Consider the following 14,250-nt stretch of genomic DNA (forward strand, 5'->3'; position numbering starts at 1 on the left):
CCTCTTCCACGCAGAAAAAAAAAACACACATATGTTACATTTTCCTTTCTCGTGATAGGTCCCATCAATGTTTTTTTCTTATATAAAAACGTATATACAATAGAACACGATTTTCCTCTCTGGCGTACACGTAAAAAGCGAGAGCAACAGAAGGAGCAACAGTGACACCCACTCCCTTCATATCCATCTCCGTGTGCCTCCCCCATTTCGAACCCTTCGATAGACAGTCGAGCTATTACAAGCGACGACGACAACTAGACAGAGTATCCCTCCTCCCAAGCAATCTGCATAATGTATAGATTTCTGCTGCTCTGTTGTTGTTGTTGCATTCTATACGAACTATTGTTTTGCTCCTGATTTTCGCTTCACTGCAGATGGACAATAAGACATTTTCTATATTTGCTCTGTGTGCAAATCAACACGTTTATACAAGTGCGTTTAAAGGGCTGTGGAATCGATAAAATGGAACTCTTGCTGCGAGTTTTAAATTGCGTATATCTACAGAAACAGCTCCCGTCGGAGAGAATCCTTTTTTTTGTGTGTGATGGGAAAATGTCAATAGATAATCTCCCCGAGTAACAAACACACACACAAATGGATGAATGTCAAAGAGGATGACACATATTCGGGTTGGCACAACTTTTTTCTTTCGAAGGGGGAGGCTGATCAATCAGACCTGCCCTATAAAAAAAAATGGTTGACATGTAGCGTTTTCTCCCCATCAGAAAAATGACGTTAAAACAAATGAAAGAATTTTCTTTTATCGATTAGATAGTTCTTTTAAAAGAATTGTGTTACCCTATTTATTTATTCCCTGTGTATTGCCCATCAATCGCCAACGTTTCCCTTTAAAAATGACCTATCCCATCGCAGCAACACAATACGTATATATAGAAACAAGATACACACACGCACTGCATTACATATAAATGTATACGTTATATATATATATATACTTGTATGTAGCGCATACAGTTGGGGCGGCGAGTTATAAGTGAGATAGAGAAAAAAAAAAGAGTAACTTTATTTGCCCAGGCGATAATTGCATAGAACCCCCCGAGTTGCTCCGGCATGGCTCTCCGGAGACTAGCACACCATCAGCAAAAACCTAGTAGAGAAAAACTATTGCTTTCTCGCCTTGTGTCTGTGACATACACAAACCTCGCTTACTAAAAAAAAAAATAATTTTATATTTTCTTGTTCATTTTTTTTTAAAGCTAAAAATAAATTCTGATTGCACGGAGCAATCCCCGTCTATGACCTGTACGAATCGGAGGGAATTAAAATGTATTGATATTTTGCATTTGGCTTGAGGCTATACGTCGAGTCGTTTCCGATTTCCATGAAACAAACAAAGGGATATTACATCAGAGTTCCTTCCCTTCACAACTGGGGGAGGGGATCTATATTTTAAATATTTAAAAACGTCGCGACAACGTGATCCACTGTTCTATTATATAACACTAATAGGAAGATAAGCATCTATTATCTCGATAAATAAATAAAAATAGCAAAGACTTGCAGCGGAAACGAAAACTTTTTTGTGATCCCGATGGATTTCCTCTTCTTTCTTTCCTGTATTTCGAAGAGATAGCAAAAAATAAAAGAGATGAAGAGGGGGGCAAATAAAAACATTCTCCTTTTTTTTTCCCTCTTCCGGCGATCCATTCACCTCCTCCGGGAGTTATACAGTACACTAGCACTGCAGTGTATGTCTGCCGGTGTATGTTTTCAAAAATGAACGAATCTTTTCTTAACAGTAAGAATTTTTTCTTTTTGAAGACAAACTTATATGTTTCCCTTTTATACCTCACGGATATGCGTTTGACCGTTGCATCGGCATCATTAAAACACGTAACGTCGCAAACGTATGCATAACAGAGTTCAATATGAACTTGATTATTTTGCGTGTAGGCAGACGTTTCGTAATAACTAATGTAAAAACGTACCGACTACATTCAAAGTTTTCAAACAATGTCAAATTTACCGGAAGCCTTATAAATGTCTATGAAGATGGATGAACGTAAAAAGGCAAAATAATGGTGTCAAATTGCATAACGTGGATCCGGCGAACGTAGATATTCTGTGCAACTGGGATATGAGAAAGAAAATGCTAATGACTGACTTTCTCGGTCTTATTATTTTCTTTTTTTTTCAACCTCGTGAGCGATGTACGGTGGAGAGTCGCAAGAGGGGAAATTTTTAAAAAAGGAAGTAGAAAAGATATGGCGTCCACGGCCTGATGGATGGATGGCCTCAGTCGGGATGACACATATGGGGCGTGGTTATATACTTTTCATTTTACACCTCTATTTTCAACCCCCCATTTAGCTACCCTTTCGTTTTTAAATACGAAATACATATAGCCATCCCTCCTCCCTTCGTCATGAAAAGTTCTGCAACATATTTCCCTCTCCTATTCACAAAAAAAAAAAAACATTGTAAAAATCTTCTTTTCAAGTAGTACCAAGAGCTGATTTCAATGTAGAACATAAAATACTTGTGCTATAATAAAAAAAAAAAAATTTAAGTTCTCTCCCCCTTCCATATTTTCAACTGGATTTTCGGGATATAATTCGAAGAGCCGGTAATAGAGATAGGGGGGGAATGACGAACGGGTCGCGCCCATTTGATCCGATTGTGATGCAATTTTATGTGACATGACACGATGATCCTGGCCATCTGTATACCTATATAAAGTTACATACATCATGAAATGTGTTTATCCCGAGTCTATGGGGTGCTACGTAAGAAGAAGTCATCTTGTGTGCGCAGAACATAAAGATATTAGCATAGTTGCCATCATTTATTCCGGAAGCAGAATTTATTTATAGTCAAAAGGAAGCTTCGTTGTGTTTTAAGAAAAAAGGGCGGGGGGATGCAGGCGAGCAATCAAGAAATTAATTGGGTCTCTTGGGCCAATGCCGCATTGAATTAATGATAAGATTCAGATAATAAAGAGAAAAAGAAAATGAAAAATTCAACCGTGAAATCACGACCCGATCTCGAAATTATGCGAGGGAATGCTATTGCAATTTGAAATGATCAGACCACAGGAACAAAACAAAAAAAAAATGTATTTTTAGATGATGTTCATTCCTTTGTGTAAATCCAAGTTGACTGGATCAAAGTGAATATGTTGAGTCTCTCTATAGTCGGGGTAACACAGAGAATACATAACTGAGGGAGAGAGAGAGAGAGAGAGGGAATCTGCAACGCTATCCGCTAATCCTCTCAAAGGGACTTCTCACATTTCCCGACGACGCCGCCACAGCCGGGGCCGATCGACCCCACACACGTCATCCCGAATATGGTAAGTTTTTATACACTGAATTCGACGCCACGATTCTGGCCACGAAAAAAACCTTTCATCCTGGATATATATATTTTTTTTGTTATCATGTCCATCTCCCCTCCACCGAACGCTTGTTATTTATTTATGAACCCATGTTTCTTTTTAGGCCCGTGTGTGATGTCAAGAATCTTGAAGAAGGTAATCGATTTAAGAATTTTTATTTGAAAATTTTTCAATGCCAGACCAGCAGCAAATGAATTGAAAAAAAAAATAAAATAAAATAAATCAACCGAGGATGAGGGTCTTCTTGTAGCCGCCACCGCCTCCGCCACCTCCGCCAAGAACTTTGTCCAAAGTGCCTAATGGATTAAGAGCCATTTCGAGAGGATCCATATCGTCGAGACTAGCCAAGTCGGATGGATCGTCCAGCAAAGGTGAAGATCTGGCACCCAATGGTGCGATGGGTCCAAGTGATCCTGGTGGCAAAACTGGTAGAGATACTGTACGTGGTGGATAACCGTAACCTCCATTAGACGGACGAGCATCAGCCATGAAGGCTACAGCGCACAAGACGGCCAACATCTTGAATAATAGAATGTAATTGAATCATAGCAAAATGAAAAATTGTAAAGATAAAGAACTTACGATGAAAGCTTTGAATGTCATTTTTCAAACTGACGTTTTGGAATGAGCTGAGAGTTCTTGATGGGAGGACTGCTGCTGGAAGAGGCAGAAGACTGGATGATTGTTGAGTACATTTCTTGGCCAGTTATATAGGGATGCAAATCGACCTCGTCAAAGGCCAGCAATAGTAAAATTTGTTTAAAAAACACAAAAAAACATGTTGATGAAATAAAAAGAGCCATGTTCATTGTCATTGAGGATTAAAAAATGTTTGTTTTTTCATATCAGTGCCATTAGCTTTTTATTATGAGAAGGTCATAACATTTTTTCCAAATTTTTATATTCGTCATCTATTTGCTGTGCGTAATACAATAGTTCTGCGAAACCTACATCATTCCACGATGCAACTGTGCGCATATTTTATGAAAAATTGTCTAAACAATTCAATATTATATTACCAACGATATTATCATATAGACTAGGACTATACTTGTGTGCATAAATTGAATTTAATAAATAAAATAAATAAAACAAGTCGTTTTCTTTGTAGATCGATTGTAGCATTCACGCGTAATTTTTAAAAGTGTCCGGCCATTGACTCCCTGCCAATTTACCAGGCTTTGCGTGGGCGAGGTCCATCTCCCCTGGATTCATGGCAAAAACAATATTGTCATAAATATTATAAAAGTTGTGCTCATATTTCATATTTTTTTTTTTGTGATTCTCGAAAAGAAAAAGTTTGAAAATGCATAAAGAAACACGTACTCGAGCTCCAATTCTCTCTTGGCTCCGAAATTATAGCCGTAGTCTGCCCCATACGGATCTCTTGACTTGTCATCCAGGATGTAAGGCTTCTGGGAATTCTTCGTGTAGGCATCATCCTTTTTTTTATAAAAAAAAAAAAAACATTATTTAAAAATCAATAAACTTTTGTTCTAGGACTTTTATTAATCGATTGTTTTAAGTGAACGTACCATTTTATTGCGATTATTAGTAGCGTTGGTTCTACTTTCAGGTGTCGAAATAACTTGATCGTCATTGGGATTGCGTTTCACTTTGAAATAGCAATACTCGACAGCCAGTGTGACGCAGGCCAAAAAGATACCAACGAAAATGACGATAAAGACACCACCTAGAATGAAATTATTAAATCAAAGTTCGTTTCTTTTTTTTAAAGGGATGAAGACATTAAACAAACCAATGTTTTGAATGGAAATGCCGTCGGATTGATCGTTAGTGTCACCGCATTCCTTCTTCTCGGGATTATCGGTCCACCAGCGCTCCTTGAGAGTCTCCAGACGTCGCTGGTTGAGCAAGCGCAGGATGGCGTCGTTGAGGAGATCGCGCAAAGGCGAGCCCTCCTGGACGGCCACAGCGTACGGTTTGCGTGAGAATTCTTCACCGACCATCTGCAAATCGCAGTTGACCAATACTTGGTAACGAATATCCGTCGCATCACCTACACAAACAAGCCAAAAAAAAAAAGAATTATATTTATAAAAAATAAGAGAACAAACTTTCATGTCCACGTACCGAGGAAGGCAAAGCCGTCGTTATTTTCAGCGTTTGAGGCACGGACACGAGTTAATGCCTCTTCAAATGTTTGTGGCAATCCAGCATCCTGTTTGTTGAACAATCGTCAATTAAAACTCGTATTTTGAAAATAAAAAAAAGGGAATTTTCATTACCTGCATGGATTGCCAGATTTTAGTGTACTTGTCGCTGACTGGGTAGTCCCAGACGGCCAACTTGGATCGTTCAACTTCCGACATGGAATCGTTCAAGCTCATGTCCTTCCAAATCCTTTTTGATTAGAGTATTAAAACAGTAAATAATGAATTTCTTCTTTAAAAGTAATCATCAATCATACTCGTAGAATCGCTTTTCGATGTAGGCCATGCGTTCAAAGTAGGTAGACACATCGGTGCCGTTCTGGGGAGCGTATTGCACTTTGTACTGAGTGGCCAAGTCGTCCAGTGAGTTGACGGGCGAGTCGAGACGGGAAACGGTCAAAAAGGCAGCCAAGTTAGCAGTGTACGAAGCGATAATGATGAAACCAAACAACCACCAAGTAGCGGCAATCAATCGACCGGAAAGATGCTTGGGGGATTCTCCACCACCCTGCCGATTTGTTTTCGATAATGAGAAACGTGTGAAATTTGACTTGCAAGTCTATAAATCACTCACCTGAGGTGTCAATGATGTCATACAAAACCAAAGAGATTCTTTAAGTGAAAATTCTCGTTTCTCTTCCTCAGGATCGTCTGCGTACTTTTCCTTATTGTTTTGATACGAATAGGGAGACCAACGATCGAAAATCCATAACAAGATACTGCAAAACATTTAGTAGCAGTTTAGAGGATGGCTTGTGTTTGGGATAAAGAGGAAATTACCTAGTAAAAAAGTAAGCTGCTAAAATGCATCCCCAGACGTCGTTTTCGAGCACAGTGAGAAATTTAAACAAGGATGTTGAGACTTGTGGCTTGGCCATCAAAATGCTTATGCCCACCAGATCGTAGTAAGGCACCGTGAAATCGATAACATTTTCACGCTCAGCCATCACAGCCAAAGCTCCTAATCCTATATCAGCTCTCTTTCGTTTGTAAACATGAAATTTGATTATGCATTTCTTTTCTTTTTGGGATTTGATCGCTTGTGGATCGTTTCTATGCACACCTTCTCCATCAATTCTTTGATCATGCCGTTCCAATTCATTTTGCTATCCATGTTGCCGTATTTACCGTCAGGTACTTCATACAACTCGTATTCAAAACCCATTATTGCTTGGATATCTTTGATGAGATCGACGCAATAACCGTAGAATTCCACGGTCCCATTTCCTTTCCGTTTCATGATAAATGGCGCTTGCTAGAACAGATGAAAAACACCATCTAGCGCCCGATATTTGTATTAGATGTAAGACGCCATGTTTACTTACCACCACCACGGCGATTTTGAATACACTGACTACTTGGAAAGGACGGAGGGATTGTCCAGCAGCAAAAGCAATTTCACCGGGCATTCCAGCTTTCCATATTCCTAGTGCATTTTTTGACTCAAGCCGGCTATTTTTGAAATTCATTTGGTTCACCGTCATTTCCACTTGTGGGTAAGATTTACCGTTTCCATTTAAAATTAACTTGGCAAATGTCGTTCCTACATTAGCCTGATCATCCACGTGTTTCTTTATTTTGTTAGATGTAATGTAATATTCCGTGAACTATACTTACGTCAGTGAAAGCTTTTTGTAGATCCAGATTTTTCCTCACAGTAGCAGCTATATTTGAGCTGCTACATTTTGGATAAATCATGTCAGTTGGCCACGTATTAGCCTCAATCATGTTCCTGTAAATGGCACTTCAAAAATATCTGAATTTGTATAGACCAACACACTTTATCAAACTCACTTGACGGCGGTAAGAGCTTTTAGAGTCACATCAAAATAGAAACCAGTATCAACACTGTAACCCGTATTGAGGCCAGAAGTCCTGTACAAAATCCCATTTGCCACATCTGGGTTAATCGTTGGTGTGGCAAACAAAATGGAACCATTTTCTGTCCTGACAAATGGCTCTGAAGAACCATCCTTTGAAAGAAAAGAATAACCTAATTTTAGTTATGCCTACCAGCAATAATATTTAGACCATGTAGACAATACCTTGGTCAAGGCACACCAAGAATATTTTTTACCAAAATAATTTTCTTGTGCCGCTGCCATCAGAACCTGATTGATACGATCGTTTTTTCCTAGTACGAAAAAATTCACGATATCCATGTCTTCAAGCCGTCTTATTTGAGTATTGATGTTGGTCTCGATCCTGGAGAACATGTGGCGAATAGGGCGGTTCTTCAGTAACGACTTGTACTTGTTTGTCACATCTACGAGGTACAAAAGTTTAGTCACAAGATGTGAAAGCGTTTTATCTAACATACCGAAACTATCGTCGTAGAGGATGGCTGCGTTTGTCATGTTTTGCATGGAGGAAACTAGCGCTATTAATTGCGGTATGATATCGCTTGGGGGCATAACCTGTACTAGGTATTTTGTCTGATTACTGTCAATGTTACTCCACTGCCTACAATCATCAGTAATAATTATTAGACCATCGCTTATTAACAAACGCTATTAATTAATTCAAACTTTATATCTCCAACACCCCCGTAGGAACCGCTAATTGTGGGCAAACCCAGGTTACGTGTCAGAGCCTTCATGACTTCCGAGGAGATTCCAGCCCATGTGAAATCCAGCACCAGATGAGGAGGAATGCCCGCGTCAACCGATTTATCATAGAGGCTACAAACTGCGTTGGAAATTTCATTATTACATCTGAAAATATTCAAGAAAATTGCCTGTTATTTTACCATCGTCAACTGTCAGGTACTTTTGGGTAGAATCAAGAACCACACGAGTAACATTTCCAATGCTAAGTCCTGGAACTTTGGTTCGTTCGAGGTAACTCTGGACGGCTGTAAAGGCGCGATCGGCATCCCCATTATTGGTTTCATAAACCAACACTTAAAAGAGAAAAAAGAACGAGTGGAAATAGCTATGTTAATTTATCCATCGTTTAACACGTTACTTACGAACACGGATGGGATCAATAGAATGAACGACGAAAACCAATCCCAGCACAAGGAACAATCTCAGCGAACACATCGCTTTTTGCTTTCACGGTTGTTTTCCCCTCTTGTGACACGTCCGGAAATGATGTGGGATGTCCTCGATCCTCCGAATTACTGCCGTGTCCGCGTTCGATCGCAGTAGGTAAGACCCACGTTCTTCGAAATATTCCTGCAAGTTGTCATGGATGTATTGTTCCGCCTCTGGCCGATCTACCTTCCTTTCAGCAATTATTATTTAAAGCTGGTTTCCAAGACACCGGTGACGTCACAATCGCGTAAAGCTACAACAAACTTTGCGCAAATAACTGACGGCTGTTATTTTCCGGTCAATAATTTTTATTCGTTTTTTTTTATGTTTGTTTTGGAGTAGCACTTTAAAATTCATTAACGTATATACAATGAATAATTATTCATTTCTACCATTTTAAATTTTTCGTTTGGGTTCATCTGAAGGGTTTTTTTGGGATCTCTTTACAGTTCCATAAAATCGCAAAAAGAAAAGTTCAAAATATTAGCGTGAAGTTTTATGCAACTGATTTCCTAATATAATCTGTATATCTTTGTATTTAAGGAACAAATGTGCTGTGCTTGCCGATTGCTTCCGTTGCTAGGCGACCTCCGAGATTATTGCAAAAGATTCAAACGATGGCCCGTGCAAAAGGAGATAGCATTGAAATATACAGCGAGGCATCGAAAGCCGGGAAAACGTCGAAACTGAATACAGGAGTCTGTTTCTGGCACACTCTTCATAAATAATCACATCTCCCTCGGCAACCATCGAGTCTGTTTGAATAGCTTCACAAGGACGTTCGATTGACTGCACCTGACCCGATTCTCACAAGAGGAAACTAGGTTTCGTCCCTTCGAGACCTTCCCTTTCATGGGCGACTTCAATATTTTAGTAGGCAGCAGGGGAAGATTCGAGTCTATCAAACAATCGCTAGGATGAATCGATTGACAATGAACAAGCATTTGTCGAACCTCGAATTCTTTTGGATCGCATGATGAATCCATTTGTGTAGCGTGCACATAATGGCGCTTCCTCATCTCGTTAAAGGTTTTTTAACATTATCAAAAGAAGATGTCAATGCTGCAGCAGTGCGAAAAACAATGGCATGTTTCATCAATAGCTTCGAATTTATATTTTGTATTCTTTTTTTAAAATTTGTAACTGACGGTGGCTGATATTCAACTGTTTGACTTACTTTTATTTTTTAGGCCAAAGGAACGTGCATTCCGCAACGGTTGTTTTCATAATCATCAACTCTTCTATCTAGTTTGATCTGGATATTATTGAGGAAGGCCAAAAGTGAAATTCTAGCTGCTTGGAGCAAACTTTTCTGCTCTGAAATGTTGTTGTTGAACCATTGAGTTCTCGAATGATATATCGGTATAGGGAAACCACTAGCCGCTTCGGCCATGATCGGTATGTCTATTTTTTGTTTGTGTCTCGTTTTTTTTTCCTCGTTTTCTTCATCATTCGTTGACGCGGCCCTGAAGGTTTTTCCCCCCACAATACTTGCCCTAGAGTTTTTATCATTTATTGCGTAATTTAACTATTCTAATCATTTTACCAGCGCAAAATCTATATAGAAAAGTTGAAAATGACGAATTCGATTCTTCTAAATATGCTTCTCATTTCAAATATTGTGATCGTTTTTGGGATCTAGATTTTTAGTTAACAAACATACCTCGTCCCCTAATAGTTGCTTCTTATTAAATTTACAGTAGTAAACAGAGGGACTGTTTTCAACTAGCTGTACTCGTTTCCGGTCTGAGCGAAAAGCCTTTATTTATGCAAATCAGTAGCTGTCGTTTGCTTTTTTCCGCCTGAATCGCTTATATAGGAGACCCAACTTTGTCTTGGAACTGCTCATTTATTTCCGCCGTTTTACGTGCAAAGTAGACTCACACGATGCTGGTCCGGAGATCTCGGCTGTTTTTCTCTCTCTCGCTATTAATTTGCTTGCAATGTGCCCAAACTTGTAAGTGGAGGAAGAAGCTTTTCATAATGTCAAGATTAAAAAATTACTGTTAATTAGTGTCGCCGATCCGATTTCATTAATTATTTATTCTCCGATGTTTCGCATGTTCTGGAACAACAGATCGCATTTGCGTGGTGGACGAAGCCTTGGCCTCCTGCTTGAATATGGTAGCCGACACGAACGCCCTAACTTTGGAATTTGAGTGCGTCCGAGCTAGAGACAGGTATCGATTCTATTTTTTATTTAGCTATTCGCCTTTCCTATCAGAAATTGCGCAATGACAATGTGACATTCTTCTGCTGCCGTCGAATAATTAAACATGACACGTTCCTGTTGGATATTACTATGGACCAGTGACTGCATCGTCCTTAGTTTACAATAGCTCCATAAACATTTGTTATTGGGAACTTATACGCCAAAAGCAAGTTAAAACTATGGGATTGAATTAGAGGAAATATGAAAAACTGTAACGTACTTCCCCCAACGGCTGTAAGGTAAAAAGTTGTGAAACTAAGACAAAACAAAGGCTTGCCCAATTCAGGAAAAAAAACGTTCACTGATCTTTAGTTATCTCCTTGACCTCGATGTGTGTATTGCAAATGTTTGATGTATCATTCTGCCACGTCATTGACCAACTTTTTACGCTTTCTTAGATTGGAATGCCTGAAACTGATACAGAACGGACTAGCGGATTTTGCACCGTTCGAGCCAGAAGACATGTATATTGCGGCGAAATTCATGGACGACTCGTTGGCCATCTTTCTTGAAATGCGCAATGCCATCACTCAGTTAGGTATTCATCCCCCATAGCAATGCTGCTCATTAAAATTGTAAAGTGATGTAGAGATTTTAACTACGCAATAGATGTGTTTCGGTTTTTGAGCGTCGCTGTAGTTCGCAACGACGCCAACATCAATTATCCTGCTGATCTACGTGGAAAAGTCTCTTGCCACACTGGGTAATTCCTTCGTCATATCAAGTCTTCTTTCATCTGATTAACTGATTTTTTTTTTTTTTTTTTTGTAACTGGGCCAAGTTACGGGAGAACAGCAGGTTGGCACATGCCAATACCCAGAGTTAGTACATGAATGAATTCAGTCTTATTTTCCGTTTGATTAAACTTGTTTATTCTCGACTCCGCTAGTTGATGACGGAAAGATTGATCAAACCGGATTGCACTGGGGTAAATCCGGTCATAGAGCACGAATTGGCTGCCGTGTCAGATTTTTTTTCACGCGCTTGCGTGCCCGGAAAGTGGTCACCAGATGACAATACGGACCAATTATTCAGTGAGTGACAGATTTCTTCATTTACCTAGATAAGCAGGATTTTTTTTCCCTACTAATAACCTTGAAATGGTAGAACGGAAATATCCCAATTTATGTTCGGCTTGCAACGATCCCTATCGATGCTCGGACGGCGATGAATATTCCGGATTCGAAGGAACACTCCGGTGTGTCACACAAGGACTGGGTCAAGTAGCTTGGACTAGTTATACTACCGTTAGGCGCGTGTTCGGCGTAAGTCTTTAGTATTTCCTCTTTGAAATGCGACTGACGATTAAAGAAAAAATAATAACTAATTCGATGTATCACTTTAGATGGATACAGTCACTCCGAGCAGTGAAATCGTCAACTTTAGTTTCCTGTGTCCAGAAGGTGGCCGTCGGCCATTAACGTCGCCTTTTCCTTGTGTCTGGTCGGCGAAACCGTGGAATGCCTATATGACCCGGAAAGTCACTGCAGTGTAGGTTAAATCATTATGAATATAGCGGATTTTATGTGTCATGAAACGGGATCGACGGTTTGATTTTTTTTTAGAGCAATAATGAGGGATATGCAACAGCGTATTGGTCGGGCGGTGGAATTGGCCCGTACGGCTGGCAACGTACGATCAGCTGACTGGCTCACGCGGGTGCTGGGTTTCGAACCCGACGCTGTTGCCGTACCCATGGATGAATTGACGGTTTTCACAGCAGCCGAATATCTGGCCAGAAGTTCGTCATCTTCGAAATAATAACGATAATATTGATAATAGAATATTGAATTATTTTTCGCAGGTAATTTTACGCTATCGATTGAAGGACGTGGATGCCGAGGACGGATACTCCGTTTTTGCGTAGTTTCGGAAAAAGAGCAACGCAAGTGCCAAGATTTGAGAATGGCCGCTCTCTCAAGGCGTGTTTTGCCGGAGATTACATGTGTCCGTGGATCGACGACGATGGATTGCATGGATCGTATACGACGAGGAGAAGCCGATATGAGAACCTTTGACAGTAATGATGCTTTCCGAGCTGGCAGGTGTGATTGAACCTTTTGCGATTATACTTCTAAAGGCTTATTATTTTATCGTGTTGAATTTAGGTCGTACAACTTGAAGCCAGTCGTGACAGAGATTTACCCCAACACACAGGAATCGGCTTCTTATGCTGTAGCGGTGGTCAAATCCAATTCTGGAATTAATCGACTGGAAGACTTGCGGGATAAACGATCATGTCATACAGGATTCGGCCGGACTGCCGGTACCATGAAAGTCATTAAGAAATTATGTATATTTTTACTTTTATTATTCTAAAAAAAAAATTAAATAAAAGGCTGGAATATTCCCGTCTTTGCGCTCTCACAACGCCAACTCATCTATCCACAGCGATGTCGATTTGGTCGGGCAGTCAGCCAATTTTTCAGCAATCTTGTGTCCCCGGTGCCAAGGACTTTGTGAACGACATTTTCAGAGATAATCCGTTATCGCTATGTAGCATGTGCGTTGGCAACCAAGCCTTGGGTAATCATTCATTTATGTGTAAACCGCGTAATGTAAACTGCAACATTTGTTTTTAGGTGGAGCTGGTCGGTGTTCTGCCGAGCCGACCGAAGAACTTTTTGCCGGATTCCGAGGAGCATTCCATTGCTTGGTGGAGGGCGGAGGAGATGTGGCATTTGTCCGACACACCACGCCTTTTGAAAACACTGGTGAGAGTTGGGTTTAATGTCATGTCGTATTCTGTTCGCACCCATCTTTTTTATACTGTTTTTCGCAACGATTCAATTGAAACCAACAGATGGAAACAACCTGGAAGCCTGGGCGGTGGGCTTGAGTTCCAACAACTTCCGGCTGTTGTGTCGCGACGGAGGTGTTCGACCCGTACAGGAATACCAGACCTGCAATTTGGGCAAAGTGCCCGCGCCCAAAGTGAGTTTTTTCGTGCGCGCGTGCTCAGATGGGCGGAATTCCGCTTTCTTTTTCATTAGATAAATATACTACTTTTTGTTGTTCCCCTTTTTTTTTTTTTATAAAGGTAATGACGGATGGTTGGAAATCTGCCGAACGGAGTCAGGACATCCGGGCTGTCATGTTGAGACTTTCTGACCTGTTTAGCCCGTCGTTTGGAGGCCAAGTCATCTTCCGTCTTTTCGGGCCTTACGAGGGCGTCCCCAACCTCCTTTTTACTGTAATTCTTTATCTTCTTGATACACGATATACATGGTGATTTAAATAAAACCTCAATTACCTTAATATTATGCAGGATTTCGCAGAGAGGCTTGGCGATCTGGGACCGGTGGATTACATACAAGGGCTTGGTCACGATTTTGTACGAATGATGGAACAGACCACCTGTGGTTCTGGAAAGCTTCATCACGCTGTTGCCACCGGCGTTGTTATGACAGTCTTCACTTGCATCGTGTCCATCTATTATCGCTGATTATTATTCATCGAAAATTTTCA

At 40.3% G+C, this 14,250-nt stretch overlaps 3 protein-coding genes across 3 annotated transcripts; 1 reads left to right on the top strand and 2 right to left on the bottom strand.

Moving 5' to 3' along the window:
• Positions 1 to 3,562: 3,562 nt before the first annotated feature.
• LOC132087844 (uncharacterized) lies at positions 3,563 to 3,871 on the bottom strand. Its single transcript, XM_059494597.1, has one exon. The coding sequence runs from the start codon at positions 3,845 to 3,847 to the stop codon at positions 3,581 to 3,583; it is 267 nt and encodes an 88-aa protein (XP_059350580.1). The 5' UTR covers positions 3,848 to 3,871; the 3' UTR covers positions 3,563 to 3,580.
• A 464-nt stretch (positions 3,872 to 4,335) lies between these two features.
• Positions 4,336 to 8,683, bottom strand: LOC130685412 (ionotropic receptor 25a-like). Its single transcript, XM_057508709.2, has 18 exons — positions 8,504 to 8,683; positions 8,282 to 8,434; positions 8,061 to 8,220; positions 7,853 to 7,995; positions 7,578 to 7,798; positions 7,327 to 7,505; positions 7,150 to 7,264; positions 6,858 to 7,085; positions 6,596 to 6,787; positions 6,313 to 6,512; positions 6,107 to 6,251; positions 5,790 to 6,040; positions 5,608 to 5,722; positions 5,453 to 5,540; positions 5,118 to 5,378; positions 4,894 to 5,051; positions 4,685 to 4,800; positions 4,336 to 4,563 (listed from the first exon to the last, which is right to left on the bottom strand). The coding sequence occupies exons 1-18, from the start codon at positions 8,574 to 8,576 to the stop codon at positions 4,530 to 4,532; spliced, it is 2,832 nt and encodes a 943-aa protein (XP_057364692.1). The 5' UTR covers positions 8,577 to 8,683; the 3' UTR covers positions 4,336 to 4,529.
• Positions 8,684 to 9,829: 1,146 nt separating this feature from the next.
• Positions 9,830 to 14,227, top strand: LOC130685413 (transferrin-like). The gene is given in 17 exon segments (XM_059494544.1): positions 9,830 to 9,968; positions 10,648 to 10,750; positions 11,181 to 11,320; positions 11,392 to 11,485; positions 11,564 to 11,603; positions 11,672 to 11,816; positions 11,890 to 12,047; positions 12,128 to 12,273; positions 12,348 to 12,523; positions 12,587 to 12,827; positions 12,891 to 13,048; positions 13,121 to 13,207; positions 13,210 to 13,308; positions 13,365 to 13,496; positions 13,586 to 13,716; positions 13,823 to 13,975; positions 14,051 to 14,227. Coding segments are annotated over 17 exon segments (2,187 nt in total). The 5' UTR covers positions 9,830 to 9,961.
• The last annotated feature ends 23 nt before the right edge of the window (positions 14,228 to 14,250 follow it).

Source organism: Daphnia carinata, chromosome 3 (genome assembly GCF_022539665.2).
Source record: "Daphnia carinata strain CSIRO-1 chromosome 3, CSIRO_AGI_Dcar_HiC_V3, whole genome shotgun sequence".
Taxonomy (NCBI): domain Eukaryota; kingdom Metazoa; phylum Arthropoda; class Branchiopoda; order Diplostraca; family Daphniidae; genus Daphnia; species Daphnia carinata.